The 21,570-nt window shown below is 33.7% G+C and overlaps 1 protein-coding gene across 1 annotated transcript in view; it reads left to right on the forward strand.

Moving 5' to 3' along the window:
* The window catches only part of Dnai4 (dynein axonemal intermediate chain 4), a 60,948-nt gene that overhangs the window by 4,732 nt on the left and 34,646 nt on the right, over positions 1 to 21,570 (forward strand). Inside the window, exons 2-7 of the mRNA XM_070025771.1 lie at positions 5,138 to 5,312; positions 11,532 to 11,716; positions 13,227 to 13,339; positions 14,580 to 14,739; positions 17,785 to 17,924; positions 20,230 to 20,382. Coding sequence (XP_069881872.1) covers positions 5,138 to 5,312; positions 11,532 to 11,716; positions 13,227 to 13,339; positions 14,580 to 14,739; positions 17,785 to 17,924; positions 20,230 to 20,382 — 926 coding nt within the window. The remainder of the gene's footprint in view (positions 1 to 5,137; positions 5,313 to 11,531; positions 11,717 to 13,226; positions 13,340 to 14,579; positions 14,740 to 17,784; positions 17,925 to 20,229; positions 20,383 to 21,570) is intronic.

Genomic DNA, 21,570 nt, shown 5'->3' on the forward strand with positions numbered 1-21,570 from the left:
CTGGAGGCTCACGCCTGTAATCCTAGCTACTTAGGATACTGAGATCTGAGGACCCTGATTCAAAGCCAGCCTGGGCAAGAAAGTCAGGAAAGCACCAAAACCAGAATTGGAGCTGTGGCTCAAGTGGTAGAGTGCTAGCCTTGAGTACAAAAGCTCAGGGACTGTGCCCAGCCCTAAGTTCCAGCCCCAGGGCAGGCCTCCAAAATAAATGTACACCTAAGCAACTAAAGAATAGTTTCCTTTAATGAAATTGGAAGAACTATAGGAAGTGGATTTATTGCCCAGGCTTAGGTGGTGGCAAAAATAGCAGGAGCTTATCCTTGGACATGGAAGTTTCAAACATGCCCAGTAAGCAGATGTATATGAGTCTTTCAAAAGAAAGATTGAGTTATAGATACATGATAATCAATTTTATATCAATGTAGATAAAGGAAAAGGCCAAGGATGAATGTTACAGAAAATTTAAGAAGAAAGCCACATAAAGAGAATGTTCTGCAATCCAAGTTTAACAAAATTTTAAAGAATGAGTAACTGATTCAAATGCTGCTTAGTGTGGTGAAAAAGTCAAGCAACCATTAGATTTAGTACTCAGTGATCAGATCTTGATAATAATCCTTTTGATGAAATATAAGTGGAAAACCTTATCAAAGTAGATTCAAGAGAATGTATAAAAAGATTGTAAGAATAATTTTCCAAAGAATTGCTATAATTTTAAGCATCAATGACTGGTAGTTGGAGGAACTGATTAATACAAGAAAATTTATTTCTTTAAGGTGGGAAACATAACAGCACATTTACAAATTGCTGGGAATAATTGGTATTTTTGTGCAAAAGAAAGATAATTGCTAGATCAATATCCTTGAATAAAAAAGAGGAATGTATTATGCATGTAGAAAAATTGACCTTAACTAGAGTAATAACAGAGTTAACTGAAGAAATAGAGAATGTAGGTAGTAACCTGTAGATTCATAGATGTGACAATAGTAGTATGTGGAAGTTACTTAATTGGTTGAGTCTTCTCATTTAATCAGATGAAAATAAAAGTTACTTTCACAGTGAGGCATTCTAATTTGAGAATAGTGTAGAAATAGTGACATTGGAGCTTATAGTAAAAAAAAACTAAACAAATGAACAAAAAAAAGCCTGATAGATTTTTGGCACATTAAGGACTCAGATTAAGTGAATAATTCGTAGTTTAAGACTTGTTGTTGTGATTAGGTTTTTAGATTTTCAGTTTTTTTCTTTTTGAGGGCAGTACTAGGGATGGGACCCTGACTTAAAATATAGTGTACTAGGGCTAGGCATGGTATGGCACATGCCTATATCCCTAGCACTCAGGAAATGAAGGCCAAAGGATCAAGAGTTTAAGGCCAACCTTGGCTACATAGCAAGATCCTGTCAAAAAACAAATAGGTAGGCGGATATATACATATATATATATATATATGTATATATATGTATATACATATATATATATGAAATGGGAGGCATAATGTGGCCAAAACATTAGATATTTGCCATTTGAAAAGAGTAGTTTATGTCAGTTGTCAGAAGAAATTTGTGATAATACATGAGAAGTGGCACTGAAGACTCAAGAGGTAGAAGGAAGTAGAGAGATGCACTGTGGAAGAGAGCTTTTATTATGATTCCTGCCAGGTGTAATGGGTAAGACGGGATACAGCAAGCTTAGAATTTACTTCGAATAATTTCAATGGGTTCTTGGTCTTAGAGGTTATCTTTATGGGTCTGGCATTTGGCCATGGAATAATTAAGCCATGTACTGTGTCCCAGAATGTGAGAGCTTTGTAAAGGAGGCAATTGAGATTGGGAACTCTGGTTGGTTTGTATTTGAAAAGTAAATAAGGAGGCAGAAAGTAAAGGCAAGGTAACAAGCATGTTATTAGGTGGTCCATAACAAAGTATGTTTGACCTGTGCATGTAGGACAGATGTTAAAGGATCAAGAATATATAATCTAGAAACATTTAATACATAGGGGTAGGCTCAAAGTCAGTCAATTGGGATTAATTATGATTGATTTTTGTCAGCAAGTATAGTGAAACAAAAGATGCAAGAGATTGGAAAAAAAATCAACTATAAAGTCTTCAGATCAAAGAAATGGCATAAAAGAGGTTGGTAGAGCTAAAATGTCCTAGAATAGGGCTTGAAGGTCATAATAGAGTTGAATTGATGTTGGGGTTTAAGATAATTTATAATCTCAAAAGATATGAAGTGATCTTTGACATTTCCAAAGACAAGGTCAGATGCATGACTTGATCTAAATGGCTAAATTAGCAAATCAGGTAAGATCATTTATATGAGATTTTTTTTATAATCTCAAAAGATATGAAGTGATCTTTGACATTTCCAAAGACAAGGTCAGATGCATGACTTGATCTAAATGGCTAAATTAGCAAATCAGGTAAGATCATTTATATGAGATTTTAAAAAGCTGAATGGCTAAGATAATAGAATTGCTTTCATGGATATTTAAGATAATAGAATTGCTTTCATGGATATTTAAGTAGTTACTCCAGGTGTAGTGATTCAAGATGTAAAATCTTCAGAAGATGTGAGAAGGGAAGTTATAATGAGGATAAAAGCTATTAGGAAGTAGAATGTATGTAACCATTGAAATAATAGAATTTACTAAATTTGCTTAGGAATAGTGACTTTAGTGAAAAAACTGATAATAGATGTTAGCGTAAGTATAACCTGTAAAAGGGAAATCTAGGAAATGTAGAATAAGAAGACTAGATTTTGTGAAGATAGAGCAAAAGGACAAGAAAAACAAAATAAGATAATTGAAGAGAATAGCATATATGATGAATTGTGATTTCTTAAACTAGCAAAGAAGAGAGATCTATAAAGAGAGATACAAAGTATGGAAGAATTGGGTTAAAATCTCAGTAAGGTTGAAGTATGAAATTGTGATGTCATAGAAAACAATTTAAGAAGTCAATTTTAAGAAAAGGAAATGATTGTCAGATGCCGCAAAGATAAGTATTAAGAAGTTCTTTGGATTCAACAGTTTGAATAGTTGGTTTTAATGAAAGTTGTTTGCAGTAGGAAAGGTAAATCTGAATTGTAATAAATTATGGAAGAAATAAGAGGAAAAAAGTAGACAGTGCTTGGGGGGGAGGGGGGAGGCTGGGAAGGGATGTGAAGGGTAAACCAAAGGAGGAGGCTGCAATGCTTGGTAAGAAATGTACGCATTTTCCTGCCCATGTAATTGTAACCCCTCTGTACAGTATGTTCACAAATAAAATTAAATTAAAAAAAAGTAGACAGTGCTATGGAGCTAATTCAGTGGTAAGAGTGCCTGGATAAAATTCAAGTCCCTGTCAATACGCAGTAACACACACACACACACACACACACACACACACATACACACACACACACACACACACACACACACACACACACACACAATTGGCTAGTATTGTAGGGAATTTTACTAAATGAAAGAAGAGGGGTAATTGGCAGATGACAGATAAAGGGAAGATTTTTAAGTTGAGAAGATAATTGGAACATAATTATATGTTTATGAAATAAGGTATAGGAGACCTGGAATTATTGATGAAGAAAGTCAGAAAATTAGAGTATAGATTAAATTAAAAAATGTCTTGCCACTTATGATGGCTGCAATCCCAAGCAATCCAGAGTTTGAGACAGGAGGATCTCTACTACAAGGCTAGCCTGGAATTTGTATCAAGACCTTACCTTAAATCTCCCTCCTCCTCAGCCCACCCTCTGCCACTAAAACTAATCTCATTTAAGAATGTTGACTGTTAAAGAAGAAAAAATGTGCAGTATTTTTTTCCGTGGTATTGTTTTGTTAGTGATTGTAGGAATAAAGTCCTTTAGAGACTAAAGAGGGGAAGACAGTGTAAGATACACTGTGTTCAAATAGAATTCACTTGCTCATTTATTTTAAAAAAATTATTTTTAGTGCCTATGGTAGTCACTGTTCTGGGTGCAAGGAACACAGCAATGGATGAGAAAACAACCAACTAAATTGTTAAGTAGTAAAGGTGGAGGCATGGCTCAGTGGTAAGAGCAGTTGCCTAGCAAGTGCCAGCCTGAGTAACAAATAAATAAGCAGATGGCAAGAGTGATATGTACTATGAAGAAAAACAAAGTATAAAAACTGGATTCATTATTGTCATCCTAAAATATTCTTGTCTAGCTTAGAAAATAAAAAATATTGTTAAAATATTTTCTTTGGAAGCATATTTCCTTTATATAAGAGAAGATCATCATTTTATAGAAATCTACAGTACACAGTACTAGAATGAACAAAGGTAGGTACTATCTTAAGGAGTTTACAGAGAAAAATTTAAAAAATCATCATAGTTTTTCTGCCAAATACAAATATTTTGATTTTAACTTATTAAAAATCATGTAATCCTTTCATACTGTAACAAGGTTTTCTCAAATTTTATAATTATACTCTTGTTTGCACTGTACACTCATTTGTCCTTACTATGGGTCAAATACTTCCTAATTATAATATACAAATGAATTCATTTAATCCCCTAACAACTTATGAGGTAGATATTCATACATTTATTAGTATAAGAAAAATAAGGAGCCAGGTGCTGGTAGCTCATACCTGTAATCCTAGCTATTTGAAGATCATGGTTCAAAACCAGCCTGGGCAAGAGTTAATGAGACTCTTATCTCCAATCAACCACCATCAAACCAAGAGTAGTACTGTGGCTTAAAGTGGTAAAGCGCTGGTCTTGAGCTGGAGAGCCCAGGGACAGCACCTAGACCTAGAGTTCAAATCCCACAACCAACAAAAAAAAAAGGAAAGGAAATTAAGACCTAGAGACAGGATATACTTTGGCTCATGCTGTTTCATATCTTAGCTCTAGTAGGATTGTTTCTCTTTAAGCTTCTGGGTTTTGTTGTTGTAAACTGATGTTAATACATCCTTTGGGGTTGTGAAGAGAGCAGTGATTTAATACCTTTAATGTGATTTAATGCTTACACAAATTAAGCTCTCAACTAGCTGTTTTTCTTTCATATTATATTGTTCATGTTTCTAAGTAAAAGTACTTTTTAAATCATGGATTAATTTTCTTCTCAGTCTGGATCCTCTGTATATTGTATTTTGTTTTTCTTGTGCAGTAATGTTCCACAGAAGTCTATTAGCTTTATTAGCCCAGTGAAAAAAACTTCATCAAAAGGATATGGTGTTGCAAACATGAGCAGAATAGGTGCATCAAGAAACATGATAAATGTACCCGAGACAAAAGCAATAGACAAGGATAAACTGACTACTTCCAATTCTAAGATGATACAGGTAATATTCTTTAGAACTCTGTAATTATAAAAGGTTATGAAAAATTTGATTGGAATATTAAACATAGAAAATACACTTTTCAAAAATCCCTTCTAATATCGAAGTAAACTTTTTTGTTTTTTTAAAGCTTTTATTTTGATATAGTGTATAGTGCATATATGTATCCCAGACTTCGAACTATCTTAACTCAGCCTCCTGAATGCTGTTATTACTATGCTGTTATATTTGGCTTGAAATATTGACAGCCCCATGTCAATCCTTATAGTATGATGGAAGTTGTCTCCTGTAACTCATTGAAAATAAGAATAGTGAAGTGGCGTTTGATATGATAGCACATTCCTATAATTCCATCACTTGGGAGACTGAGGCAAGTGGATCACAAGCTCAAGGCTAACCTGGACTACATTGTGAGACCTTGTCTTAACAAAAATAATACATCGGAGTGGGATAGGATAAGTCTATTCATGATCTTAGGAATAGTTGTTTATGGTATTAATTATACCTAATACCCAACTATCATCATTTATACTTTTCAGCAATATACTCAAAAATGGGATAAAATTGGTCAAAGTTCCTTATTTTATGTCATCAGAAAATTTGCAAATTGACTTTTTAAAACTTTTAACCAGAGCTGGAAAGATGGCTCAATGGTAGAGTGTTTGCCTTGCATGCATGAGGCCCTAGGTTTGATTCCTAAGCACCATATAAAACAGAAAAACCTGGAAGTGGTGCTGTGGCTCAAGTGGTAGAGTGCTAGCCTTGAGCTGAAGAGCTGAGGAACACTGCCTAGGCCCAGAGTTCAAGCCCCATAACTGACCCCCCCCCAAAAAAAACCCAAAAACAAAAAAAAAAAAAACTTTGAACCAAATTATATATACTAGAAAATTCATATGTAAATTTGAATCGGCAATTATTTTAAATGGGACATTAAAAGCCAAGTCTATAAAAGAAAATTTGGTAAACTGGAATTCACAAAAATTACAACTTCTGCCCTTTGAAAGACACTGCTATCAGAATGAAACATTCTGATATAGAAACAGCCCTAAAACAGTATTAAGGTGACTTAATACTTAAAATAATCAGAATACTTGAGTATGTACCACTGCATGTACAGATGACAAATTGGCACATGAAAAGATGACCAGGGTCAGTCATTAGGGAAAGGCAAATTAAAACAAAGAAATATGGCTACAAACCTGGTAAAATAACTAAAATTTAAAAAAAAAACTAATGGTGTCAAGTTTGCATTATGTAGATGAACTGACTCATACACTACTGCTACTGGTAGATATGGAAAATACAAAAGAACTTGACAGACTATTTGCATGTTAAACATTCACCTACTATGTCTTTCTGCTTTTTCACTTCTACATATTTACCAAGTGAACAGAAAACATATTTTACAAAGGCTTACATAAGCGTTCATAACAAATTTATTTGTAGAAACTCCAAACTAGAAACAACCTTAATTTAATAAACACCGTGTATTCCTATGTATATAATGTTTATCCCTGTGTGTGTGTGTCTGAAAGATTGATTGCTTTCTCCTGTGAACATAGTAGTTAGAATTTTAGCCAAAGAAGTTAGACAGGAAAATAAAATTAAAAAGAATTAAAATTATGGATAATTTCATTTCCCAGTGAATAAACTGAAAAACCCTAAAGAGCAAATGTCTAACCGAGGGGGGGTGTTTACAAATAGAACTAATAAATGAAAGTCAATACAAAAAATCAATTGCACCTAACAATGAAAAATTCAAGTCACATGTGGTAGTAGCACATGTCTATAATCTGAGCACTAGGGATGCTGAGGCAGGGAAATTCATTATTCAAGACCAACCTAGACCACTTAGTAACATCCTATCTCAAATCAAACCAAATACAAAATACTAAAATAATTAGGAATAAACAAGTAAAATATTTATACACTGAAAACTACAAAATGAAAATCATCCCAGAAGAAATCTTGTGCTGAAATAAATCAGAAGAGACACCAGTAAATGGAAAGACATTTTTGTGGATTGAAAAACTTCCGTGATATCTTATGTTCTGCATTTAAAGAACATGTAAATTCAAAGAGATTCTTATTAAAATGTCAATGAAATTGCTTTCAGAAATGAGAAATTCTAAAACTCATGAAGAATATGAAGAAAAATTGCAAATAACCAAAACAATCTTGAATAAAACAAAAAAGTTGGAAGTTGCATACTTCCCATTTCAAAACTTATTACACAAATATAGTAACCAGGTATGTATGGTACTAGAATAAAGACAGCCAAACATACAGACCCATGTAATAGAATTGGAGAGCCTAGTAATGAATCAAATAATTTTTGACAATGAAGCCAAGAACATAAAAAGGAGAAGAGACAGTCTTGTTAAATGGTGGTGGAGACAACATCAACAACAAAAGAGATGGAGGAGCCCTCACAAGGGAAGGAATATTTGCAAGTGCATCTATAAGGGCTTAATATCTAGAATAAACAAAGTTACATATTAGTAACAAAAAAGTTTAAAAATGAAGCAAGGAAGCTGGTGTGGTATTTTATGCCCATCATCCTGGCTCCTCAGGCTGATGAGTATGATCATAGTTCCAGGACAGCCCAGAATAAAAGTTCATGAGATCTCAGTCAATAGCTAGAAATATAGTGTGTAATTGTTGTCCTAGACACAATGGGAAATGTAAAATGAGATTCTGGTCCTGGCAGAAATCCAGATTATCTCAAACAACAAAAAAAAAACAAACACATAATCATGGCTCAATGGGTAGATTACCTGACTAGAAATTAGGAAGCCCTAAGTTAAAACCTAAATACCTCCATAAAATATAGAAAGAGGAGAGAAACAAAAAAGATAATGGAAGAGAGGAAAGAGGAAAAAGAACATTTTGAATCCAAAAAATTACCAATGAAGTAAAGGAAAACTCACCACATAGGTCATTAGGGGCATGAATCCAAAGTACAGAAGAATGCTTATAATTCATTTATAAAGATATACAACCTAATTTATATGTAGAAACAATACTCATTTCTCCTAAGAAGATTAGTGATGAAAAATACAAAAAGATATCCAATCTTTATCATCAGAGAAATGCATATTACAATTATAACCACTGCAAGCCGCTAGAGCCATAAAACACACTTTCGTTGGAGAAGATGTGAAGAAAATTAGAACCGTCAGACATTGCTGGTGGTGATATAAAAGTCTGGCCACTTCTGAAAATGGCATAGGTTCCTTAAAATGAATCATATGATTCAACAGTTCCACTTCTGAAAAGAATGTACATACATACAAATAACAGGAGAAAGTTATCAATAATAGTTTATCAATGAATGTTTCTACCAGCATTATTTGTAGTATTCCAAGGAGATGGAAACAGCTGAAATGTCTACCTATGGAAAAATGACTGGACAAATTATATCCATATGATAGGATATTATTCATCCCATTATAAGGAACAAAGCATTGGTTTATATTAACACAGATGACCTTTGAAAATACTGTAAGTGAGGCCACAAACCAGTCACAAAATACTTCTCAGTATTTGAATCTGCTCATCTAAATGTCCAGGATAGGGAATCTTTAGACACATGAAGGCTTTGGCTGGGAGATGACATATGAGTGAAAAGTAATAGTTAAAGGATATGGGCCTCTGTTCATCACCTTGACAATAAAAATAAATAAATAAAGGATACTGGGCTGTTTTTTGTTTTTTAAAACCACAAAGGTTTTTATACTCATTGTGGTCGTATTATCACACAACTATGAATATACCTAAATCCACTAAACCATTCAATTTAAATTTTAGATAAAATGGAAGCTATTCTAAAAAATTATGAGTAGTTTGGAGAACCCGTCTTCAAAGCTAATACTAGCCAGACCCAAATGAGAGACATGCCAAACATACATGGATGAAAACAACACAGAGCCCTGTGCTTTGGGCTCATGCCTATAATCTTAGCTTGTCAGTAGGCTGAAGTTCAGAGAATCATGATTTGAAGCCAGTCTGGCAGAAAAGTTTTTGAGAATCCATATCCAAAATAGCAAAAAGCTAGTCTAGTTCAAGTGGTAAAGCACCAGCTGAGCAAGTAGTAGATCCTGTGTTCAAGTAAGTACTAGCTGCAAAACACATACACACACACATACTAGGTATGCTACAAAATTTATACAGGTAGGGTCCTTGATATTAAAACCTGACTAAGTATAAGGGGAAAAACATTTGTTAATATATATGGTAAAGTTCTCAATACAATTGCAAATGAACTTTAATAATGATCAAAATGCACAATGCATCTTGAAGAAGTTGGGAAAATACCAAAAAACAAAAACTGGTTTAACATTTTTAAATTCAGTGATAATTTACCATATAAACAGCTTAAAGACTATATATTTCAACCATATTCACCCTTATCTGTCCTCTCTGTTGACTCCACTCTTCTAGAACCTTCCTTACTCCAACATAGCCTATTTTACTGTCCTGTCATTCCTTTTTTTTACCAGCATATATTAATTGTAAAAAGGGGTTTCACAATAGTAATTCACAAAGGACTAGGAATTTTTTTTTAAGAACTGGGGACGGAACTCAGGGCTTCAAGTGCTCAACCACTTGAACTCTACCCACACTTCTTGTGCTTTTTTTTTTTTTTTTTTTTTGCCAGTCATGGGCCTTGAACTCAGGGTCTGGGCCACTGTTCCTGAGCTTCTTTCGCTCAAGGCTAGCACTCTGCCACTTGAGCCATAGTGCCACTTCAAGCATTTTCTGTTTATGTGATGTTGAAGAACTGAACCCAGGGCTTCACTTTTAGTGTTTTTGTTTTTTTTTTAAATAGAACTTCAAACTGTCATCTTCCTGTCTCCACCTCCTCATTATCTAGATATCTAGAACTGCAGGCAAATACCACCAAGCTCAGGTATTTTTTTTTTATTATTGCTTGAAAGTGTGTGTGTGTGTGTGTGTGTGTGTGTGTGTGTGTGTGTGTCACTTAACTTCTGCTCAGGCTGGTTGTGAATCATGATCCTCCAGTCTTATCCTGCCAGGCCCCTGGCATTTACAAGTATGTAATACCGCTTCCAGTTTGGGATTGCTCTGATTTGTTTTGTTGATGGTACTAGGGTTTGAACCCAGGGCCTCTCACTTGATAGGTAAATACTCTACCATATGAGCCATGTCTCCAGTCTTGGAATAGTATTTTTCTAATTTTTTAAATGAGACATCTAAAGCAAAAGCCATAAAGTAAAATGTGATGATTTTTTTTTTTTACTAAATTAGGATTGAGCTTTTTATCATTAAATACACAAAGAAAATGAATCCACAGAATGAAAGAAGACATTTTCAGTTTTATCAAAATGAAATGATTTATATTTAACAAACTACATTATTGGCAATGGAAGAAAATATGCAAATTAATCGAATACTATTCAGCCATAAGAAGGATGAAATCTTGTCATTTGAAACAATATGAATGAAACCAAAGTTCCTATGTTAAGTGAAATAACCAAGCACAGAATGACAAGTCCCATGTGATCTCACTCATGTGGTATCTAAAAATATTAATTTCATAAACATTGCAAAGGATGGTGGTTACCAAGGCTGATATGTTGTAGATATACATTAGTGCAAAGCATTACTCATGTTTTGTGGTTATGCTGGTATAAAAAACTTCCTATGCCGTCATGAATTATGTGTAAAATTCTAAACTACTGTCAGTGGCTTGTGTATGTAATATACTTATTTTTTTAATGTTTGCTGGAAAAAATATCCCATGCCTCACTGTATGAGCAACACACTCGTATATATTGTGACGAGATTGGGCATGTTCAGGGTGGTATGGCTGTAGACATCATACATATTGTGTTAACCCCATCTCTTGATTGCTTCGAGGCTATTTTAAATGATTGACTTACTGGGTTTGTGTATGTATACTCCATGATGTTCAAACAATAACAAAATTACCTCGCATTTCTCAGAATATACCTCCATTGTTAAGCATGTGTGACTGACTGCAGATTACATATACAGTCAACATGAATGAGATTATTTTAATATATGTCTAAAAATTTGCTAAACACAAAATTTAGTATCATTTCATTTTTTGTATTTATCTATTCTGGGATCACTATACTTACTTCTTTTCTACTATAATTATCTCTGTGTTTAGGATCTTGTTTAGAAACACCTTATTTTAAAGTTATCTCATTTTTAAATAACTATTTTCTATAGGTATTTGATGGGAATGGAGTTGATGTTACTCCCCGACCACTTTACCATCCAGATCCACATAGTGTTACCCCAAAGCCAAATAAACTATTGGGATCACAAGAAGGATCACTTGGATCAGAATTTATTAGTTCTTATAGTCTTTATCAGAACACAGTAAATCCTAGTATGTTAGGACAGCTTACCAGGTAAAGTATACTTTTCTGTAGTTCTTTTTATGCCATATATATTGTCTTTCAACTTAAATTGTATATACATATGTATATGTGTATGTATATGCATATATACATCAGGTGTTCCTAGTCTCCCAACTTCCATATAGCTTCATAATGTGCCATCTCTGTGTCCTCTTGTAATATGATTAGATGCGGAGTTGTTCACATTTGATAAACTCTAAAGCATTTTTGAGAGATACAGATTTGTGTGTGTGTGTTTGTGTGTGTGTGTGTGTGCGCGCGCGCACATCGCACGTGTGCATCGGTCCTGGGGCTTGAACTAAGGGTCTGGGACATTAGCTCAGGGCCTGGATACTCTCCCTGAGCTTTTTCTTTCAAGTATAGCACTCTACCAATGGAGCCACAGCTCCATTTACAGCTATTTTTGTAGTTAATTAGAGATAAGAATCTTATGGACTTTCCTGCAGAGGATAGCTTTGACCCCCAGTCCTCAGATCTCAGCCTCCTAAGTATCTAGGATTACAGGTGTGCGCCACAAATGCCTAAAAACATTACAAACAATTGATTGCCAATTCCCATTAGATCTTTTCCATCAGTTTCTTCTGTTTTTTTTTTTTTTTTTGTTATTGTTTTTGCTGTATTTTATGGGAGGGGTGGCTTTCTCTCTCAACCCCACCCATCCTCCCATGAAAATCCTTGTAATTCAAGGATTTTATTTCTCTGTTATTTTCAAATATAGTGAAGTTATAATGTTCTAGAGCCTGCCTCCAAATTTTTATCCAAAAGGCATGGGGATACTGGCTGAAACAAGGATGTTTCAATAAACTTAATTCATGCCTTTGGTAGACAGTTGATACCATAAATAGAAAATAAAAACTATGTAGTATAATGGAGTCATGTTAAGTTTATAAGTAAGAAAATTATTTTAGATTCATTGTTTTTCTTCTGAGATATATTTTGTATTAAACTTTGAGAGTACTTTTATTAATTAGAAAATCATGTATTTAAGATAAGATTTGGAAAACAGGAGAAACCAAGCAAAAAAAAAAAAAAAAAAGAAAGAGTAATAATACCCTGGAAGTAGTAGAGCTTTGTAAGACTCAGGAAGCAAAAAATAAAATAAAACATAAGAAAAGGAGGGAAAGGATAAAGATGTGAGTGTGTGTGTGTGTGTGTGTGTGTGTGTGTGTGTGTGTGAGAGAGAGAGAGAGAGAGAGAGAGAGAGAGAGAGAGAGAGAGAGAGAGAGAGAGATTAAATGAAAAGACTGAGAAGGAATATAGGGTATATTTTGAATTTTATTCAAAATATATTTGGAGTATATTGAGGACTTCTGGCATAAATTTTGACATATATTATTCTCAACTTAATATTTTAAAAAGCAATTTATTTTGACCTATGTTGTTTGGATGATTATAGAGTATTTGATTTCTCAATCTGATCATACATTTTAATTTATGTATGATTTATATATAATGCCCATAAGGATGTTAGATAAATGAATAATGTTATTTACTGTTAAAGATCAGTTTTGGGAAGCAGTACTGTTTCTAAATCAAGTATATCTACAACTGAATCAATCACAGAAGACCTGGAAGAACCGTCCTATAAACGAGAAAGATTGGCTAGTTTTACAGGTAAGAAAATATACTTCCTATTTACTCCTGTATTTGTTTTTCTTGTTTGAATAATGTTAAAAGTTTCAGAAGCAAATAAGCTTTTTTCAATACTGGGATTTGAACTCAGGGCCTCACACTTGATTAGGAAGACTCTCTATACTTGAGACACGCCCTCATACTGGTGGTTATGGTTCAAGGAAGGTATTTTTCTCAGCATATGAATCTTATTAAGATTGCAAAGTGCATATTCTTGGACTTATTTTCCTGAAACTATTCAATTATTCAACTACTCAGACTTTACCTAACCCCGTGTCTCAAGGATTCCTGCTTTACAACACTAGGAAACAATAAGGCTCAAGTTTGGTGGTCTGTAATTCTAGCACTCAAGAGGCAGAGGCAAGAAGATCAAGAGTTTGAAGTTGTAACTCCTCTGTACAGTATTTTCACAATAAAAAAAAAGAAAAAGAAAAAGAAAAAAAACAGTTAACATAAAAAACGAGTTTGAAGTCAGCAAATGTACATGTGAGACCCCCATCTCATAAAACCAAACAAAACCAAACACAAAATCTTACCAAACCCAAACAGAGCAAAACTTCCAGAAATACATTGAACTCTGACCTCTGTGTTCCATCATAGCTCTCTCTTACCTATATAAGAAATCCCAAACTTACTTATCCTTGAAAGTCTATCTTCAGTAAAATTTTCCAAGGGTTTTTTTTATCTCTTACTACTTTAAAGTTTGGGGGTAAATTCTTTTCAACATATACATACATGTTCATTGAGTCTTTTTGATTTTCATTTTACTTATTCAATCAGAACTTCTTTTGGCAAGCCTTTCTAGCCTCTGGAAAGATGATTAGAAGTGGACTAAATTGAAATAAAAAACTACTAAATAATAATAGGCTTAATGAAAGCTTGTATTCTGTGTGCTGCAAATACATTGCATGGTACTGAGTAGTATCAGAGTTACACACCCCACAATTCCTATTAATATAGGGTCATTATTCTGGGTTGTCATTGGAGTTACCACTATTGGGATGAGATTAGGTTAGGATTGATTTCTACAGTCAATAGCCTACTTATGGGCTATCATATCCAGTTTGTTCAGAGAGTTTGAATGGACTATGACTCACAACCATATATGGTTCCCCAACCATATATGTCTCTGGCAATGAGTCATGGAAATGAATGACTAGGAAAAAAATACAAGTTTAAATGATCCATTGGTAAATTATTTTTATGAAATCATATATTTCAGAATTACGGGTTGTAAGGGCAGCAGCACATGAAACAATTATAACAAAAGAAGACCTAGAGAAGACAATAGAGATAATACTCACTGAGACAGAGACACTAGAACTGTTTAATCTGCCAACAGTTATGATCTCTGTAGAATCAGAAGAAGCTGAGAAAGTAATGTATGTATAATTCAATGTCTATCTTGCTTCTTTAATTCACATGCTAAAGCAGGGGTCTTTATGAAAGGTCCTTGGAGATTTCTGTGTATATGTTATGGTGTATGTACTATGTTAACTTAAATATAAAGTTATATAAATGTCCTATGAAATTAGAGGGAAAGCGCTTATATTGCATGTATCATAGAGAGAAAGACTATAATTTTATCATTTTTGAAATAATTGCAATAGAATTTGAAGAAGAAATGGAGATGATGGATAATGGATTCAAAGTTAAGTAACATTAAATTATGTGAGTGATTCTAATTAATAATTATGTATTACATCCCCCAAACAGAGGATTTTGAATGATTTTACCACAAAGAAATAATAAATGTTTGGGGTAAAGTAAAAGCTGTTTAATGTGATTTGATAAAAATTTTCACATTTCAGAATACTCCATTGTACCAGATAAATATGTTTAAACAGTATTTGTCAACTAAAAAATAAAACAACAAAAATAGATAAACTTCTAAGCCAAAAAAATAAGACTCAATAAAGGTTTTCATTATTTTATGCATATCTAAATTATTTTTAAGTTAAAATGCAAGTCTGACATTTTATATTTGATTTTAAAAGTGGAATGCAAGGAAACTAATGGACTTTATTAAAGCAGGATTACAATGTTTCCCTTTATTAATGAATATTAATAGATTATTAGTTCTCTGTTGTTAGGTGTAGAAAATTAAGAACTGTTATGCTGTTTGCAGATTTGATATATTTTATTTGGCAGTATTGGGGTTTGAATTCAGGGTTTCATGTTTGCTAGGCAGGTACTCTACCACTTGAGCCATTCCACCAACATTTTGTAAAATGTAGTACAATTAAGCCATGGATGAAATATCTTTACAACTCTTAAGAAGTAAGGGAATATGGCTGGAGATAGAACCTCTCTGGGAGAATGCCTGCCTCGCATGTGTGAGGGCTTGCAATAGGTCCCCAGCACCACCAAAAAGGAAAGAAAAGGGAGGAAATAGGGATAAGTAGCTGAAATCAAAAGAGAAAGGGATACAAGGAACAAATGTTAGCATCAGTGTCTTGATTTGGAGACCAGTAGTAATTTGAGCTGAAATATATTGTATTAATTAATCAAGACCTGCAGAAGGAGCTTATGGAATATGATTGCATCTTAGTAGCAGAGTGCATTCATAGCTTGCCAAGAGCCTGTGTTCAATCCTCAGCAACAAAAGAAAAATGAGAATAACAACCCAGTTATCACAGTTTTATATTAATAAGCTCTTCCTGCTACTTTCATAAGCAAATACTTATCTTTAGAGGAATGAAGTAAGGCATATGCTTTTTAGATCCTTAAGATTCTCTTTGATTGAATTTGATAAATGCATACCAAATCAATAAATAAGTCATTATAAATAAGAAATAACAACCATAGAGGATTTTAATATCAGATATAGGGCATGAAATGTATATGAAAGAGTAGAAACATAATGGCTGAGTTATGGCTCATGCCTGTAATCCCATCTATGTAGAAGGTAGAGATTGGGAAGATCAAGGCTTGATGCCAGTCCAGGCAAGGTTAGCAAGATCCCATCTCAACCAATAAACTAGTCCTGGTAAGGTATGTTTGTGATCTCAACTACCTTGGAGGCATAGGTAGGAGGATTGGGTCTTAGAGCAGCTAAAGCAAAAAATGTGAGATCCTCCCTGAAAAATAACTAAAGCAATCAAAAGGACTAAATATTACAGGCCTGTCTAGCAAACTGAAGTACTAGAGGCCTGTCTAGAAAGCATGAGGCCTTGTCTTCAAGCCCCAATATTACAAAAAATGAACATTATATTACCAAAATGATGAAAAGAACTTCAAAGCATATCAAAGCAAATACAGTTGTTGAAAATAAAAGGCAAATATTGGCTTATAGATTAGATTTAATGACTACAGAGTTAATTAGAAAATAGATCTGGATGCGTTAAAATAAAGCTTAAAGAGAAAAATGATTTATCAAGTATGAAACAGAAATTTAAAAATATGTTTACAACAGAATTGTAGTCTTAACATATCCAACCAGAGTTTCATAAGGACATAATACAAAGAGTACAGATGTGGTATTTTTAAAAAGGGTAAGGACTTCCCCAAAGTACTGAAAGCAAATGTCTTCATGACATTGTGTCAGCATTCCAGAATAGTAAAAATACAAACAGAAAAGTTGAAAATATAAGAAAAATATGGGAAATATATATACAACCTTCAGAGAACCAAACTGATTGTATTATTATAGCTGAAGATCACTTCATAATGGGAGGCATAATAATTTCAAGCTTATTTTTCTTAATTATTTATTGATGAGTCAACCAACATACAGCTGTTGTATAGGTATAGATGATTTGGAAAAAAAAATGTTACAAACCTCAGCAATCAACAACAGAGCAGATCACTTTCAAATGTATACCTAACAGTTATAGAAATCAAGCATATAGTCATAGCCTTGTAGAATCATACAAACAATTCTATAACCACAATGCAATGAAAATAATTAAAAATTAATAATATGAATCACAACTAAAACACACATTTGCATGTACACTGGGAAGTTAGAAAACATTTCTAAGTTTCTCATAGATCAAAGAGGTTAAAATGCAAATTTGAAGAATACTCAGAGCTAACCAATTATATATACTTATGAGATGCCACAAGAAAGAATTTATAAATTTAAATCTTTGTATAAAACTTGAGCATAGTACTAGCATATTCTAGGTGGGCCATGAAGTATTAGAGATATTGGGAGACACAGAAAAAAGCCATCCTGTGGTGATAACACAATCTTTTACTCTGGATTAAAAAAAACTCTTAACTTCACCTTTTAGTACAATTCACATTAATGAAAATAACTTCAGGTGAATATAAAGAGATGATATATGGGCTGGGGCATAGCCCAAGTGGGTAGGGCACTTAACTAGCAAATGATAATATTCTAAGTTCAGTTCCCAATAGCATTAAAAACATGTATGCTAGCAACTATTTTTAATGAGCTAGTTATATTTTATCTTTTATAGCAAGAGAAATAAGAATTATGAAGACCTTTGCAAGAACAGAGTAGGCAATGACTTATATGTTGAAAGGATGATGCAGACATTTAATGGATCACCAAAGAATAAAGATGTTCAATGTGATAAAATCATAATGGAAGAAAAAGGTAATATATTTTATTTCCCTGCGTAAACTACTATGGTTTTTGTTTGTTTGTTTGTTGCCAGTCCTGGGGCTTGAACAAAGGAACTGGGTCCTGTCCTTGTGCTTCTTTATCGCAAGGCTAGCTCTCTGTGCTTGAGCCACAACTCCACTTCCAGCTTTTTCTGAGTACTTTATTTGAGATAAGAGTCTTATGGAGGGGCTGGGAAGGTGGCTCAGTGGTAGAGCACTTGCCTTGCATGCTCGAGGCCCTGGGTTCGATTCCTCAGCACCACATAAGAAAAAAGCCGGAAGTGGCGCTGTGGCTCAAGTGGTAGAGTGCTAGCCTTGAGCTGAAGAGCTGAGGGACAGCGCCCAAGCCCAGAGTTCAGGCCCCACGACTGGACCCCCCACCCCCAAAAAAAAAGAGTCTTATGGACTTTACTTCCATCACTGGCTTCAAAATTGATCTTCAGGTCTCAGCCTCCTGAGTAGCTAGGATTATAGGTGTGTGCCACCAGCATCCAGAAAACTATTATGTTTTAATATGTGTCCATTCAAACTGGCAATCATTGAACAAATACTGAAGTACATGAAGCAAAAATTGAAATCAATTGGTCAAATGGAAATAATAGTTGTGAACTGTAATTTATAGTTTTCAGGATGTTATGAATTCATACATAATAAAGATACATAATAAAGATACATGTGAATAACATGATTATTAAGTTCATTAAAAAGCTCAAGGTCTTCTGGATTTTTTCTTAGTACTGCTTATCTGTACAAAGGCTGCATGTCTGAGTCTGTTTGACTAGCTGTGCTAGTTTCTACTAGTACTGGTATGTAAGATGCTAGTTGGCAATTCCTTACTATTTTCTGAAGGGAAAAGTAGTAAATCAATTTAGCTATGTATTTAAAATTTCATTTTTCAATTAGTTCTATCACCAATAAAGGTAATATTTTGATCTTCATTTTTCTGATTCCTGCATCTATTTTTCAATTTCATCTGAAGGCAGGCATGTTTTCATTGAAATATAAAACCTTACCATTTACTTGGTCTCTACCTAAATTATTTAATGTAACTGCCTTTGTTTATTTAAAAAAGATTGGAGGAAGGTGTGGCATTGGAAGGGATGGGGGAATAATGAAAGAGGTGACAGTGATTAAGATTCATTATTGCTGGTCTCTAGTGGCTCACATTATAATCCTAACTACTCAGGAGGCTGAGATCTGAGAATCGTGGTTCAAAGCCAGTATGGGTAGGAAAGTCTGTGAGATTCTTATCTCCAATTAGCCACCAGAAAACTGGAAGTGGAGCTGAAGAGTGTTAGCTTTGAACTTTCAAGCCCCACAACTGACAAAAAAAATAAAATGCATTGTATTCATGTAATACTTGATACTTGGTTGAATGGCAATTTATTTGTGAAACTACTTAAAGATAATAAGTACAATAAGAAAAAAGCCAAAAGAAAATGAAAAATAAGGTCCTACCAAAATATAGTTACCATTGATCTAGTTGTTACAATGTTCCACATACTATAGCTAAAAGTTTCTGTTAATGCTCAAGTAGAGATATACAAGTAACTATAAGGTAAACCCATAATTTATATCTACAAAAATTCAGACTACCCAGGTTGCTGGTGGCTCATGCCAGAATGCTGAGATCTGAGGATTGTAGTTCAAAGCCAGCACAGGCAGGAAAGTCCCTGAGACTCTTATCTCCAATAAACTATTCAGAAAAAACTGGAAGTGGTGTTGTTGCTCAAGTGGCAGAACACTAGCTTTGAGTAAAAGAAATTCAAGAGCAGGACTGGCACACAGATACATAAAATTCAGATAGTAAACGCTAGATTATCCCTATTTCAATCTAGGATTGAAGTACACATGAAATGCGTTGGACAAAGCTCTTCAGAGGAAAAATATCTAAGCAAATACTGGCCCCACAGGCAATCTGATAGCAGAGCACACACTGAAATTTATTAAAATATATTCAACCCAAACATATACCTATATGTAGTATAAGAAAAGAATTCATTCCATGTGCTTATCAGACATGATAGAAAACAACATTCTTAACTGCTAATAACCTCCTGGTCACTTTATTATTACACCCATTTCTTCTGGACTTATCTTAGACTTAGAAATGCTGGGGAAGAAAGGAATAATTTGAAATATTACTTTCTAGTACTAGTTAAACTATCTTAAATCATATATTACTATATAATTGGAAAATAATCATTATTTATGAGCATTTTGAAGATGATATTAGGACATATAATTTTGAGATTTTATTTTATGTAGTTTAAAAGTATTATTTTTTGTCTATTTAGGTGTAATGGCGACTACCTGGGATTTATATGATTCTTACAATGCTTTGGAACTTTCTTTATCAGTAAAACGGCCTGTAATGACCACAGCTAGTAAAACAAATGTACCTCCTAGAGATAGAGAACAAAAATTACTAGGAAGTGCAACAGACAAAAGTAAGATTTCACATATTTCAGTTTTTTTCAATGCTTTTTTCACGTGACATTTTAAATTCTTTTTAATGAAATATGAAAATTTCAACTTTTACTCAGAAATAGTGATGTTCCTCTTTCACATTGTCTTGGACACTACTGAAAAGGTAATTTATTCTTGGATAATTGTCAAGAGTTTTTGAGTCTTCAGTGTTGTTTTACTTGTTATTAAGTTTGTAAATTCTTTCACTTTATCTCTTCTGTAATTTTTTTTTTCTGTGCTGTTACTGGGACTTCAACTCAAGGCCAGGGCACTCTCCCTTAATTATGTATTTTGCTAATGGTTGGTCCACTGTTACTTGAGACATCTATTCACTTCTGGCTTTTTGCTAGTTAACTAGAGATAAAAGTCTTATAGACTTTTCTGCCCAGGCTGAATTCAATCCTCAGCTCTCAGCCTCTAGAGTAGCTAGGATGATAGACATGAATAATTGATGCCCACATTCTCTCTTAATTACCATAAATTAGATATTTTACAAGCAAAAGAAAATATATCAGCACTGTTACCACAGAAAATGGAGATTTATTAACAGCAGTGACACTTACCTTGGGGGCAGTTTTACTTCCCTATGGGAGGTTTGACAATGTCTGAAGATATTTTTTAGGGTGTATTATTAAAAGTGAAGATATTGTTAAAAATTAATACTGGAATGCTGAATATAAAAGTTGGATATTTGACAATCCTAAGGTATTTGGGAGGTAGGGATAGGAGACTCATGGTTTGAACCTTTCTCAAAAAATAAACTGGGTATGGTTGTATATATGATTAATCCCAGTTTATGTAAGAGGTTCACATAGGAGGACTAAAGTCTGAAGCTAGCCTTGGCAAAAATGCAAGATCTTATCTGAAAAACAGGTGAAAGCAGAAAGGACTAGACATGTGAATTGAGAAGCTGAACAATTTTCTGTCAAGTTCAAGGTTCTAGATCAAATCCTAGTACCGAGTAAGATGGATATAAATCCTTTATCAGATGTATATTTTGTTGAAATTTTCTTCCAGTTCAAGGTTTATGTTTTAAGTGTCATAATAGGTTTTTTTTAAAAAATAAGTCCAGTTTATTCATTTTTATGGTATATGGTTTTGATGCCCTTATCTAAAAACTTATGTCCATTTTCTACTATGTTGACTTCTAAAATTTTTATAGTTTTCTA

Source organism: Dipodomys merriami, unplaced genomic scaffold (genome assembly GCF_024711535.1).
Source record: "Dipodomys merriami isolate MVZ:Mamm:240054 unplaced genomic scaffold, mDipMer1.0.p SCAF_172, whole genome shotgun sequence".
Lineage (NCBI taxonomy): Eukaryota > Metazoa > Chordata > Mammalia > Rodentia > Heteromyidae > Dipodomys > Dipodomys merriami.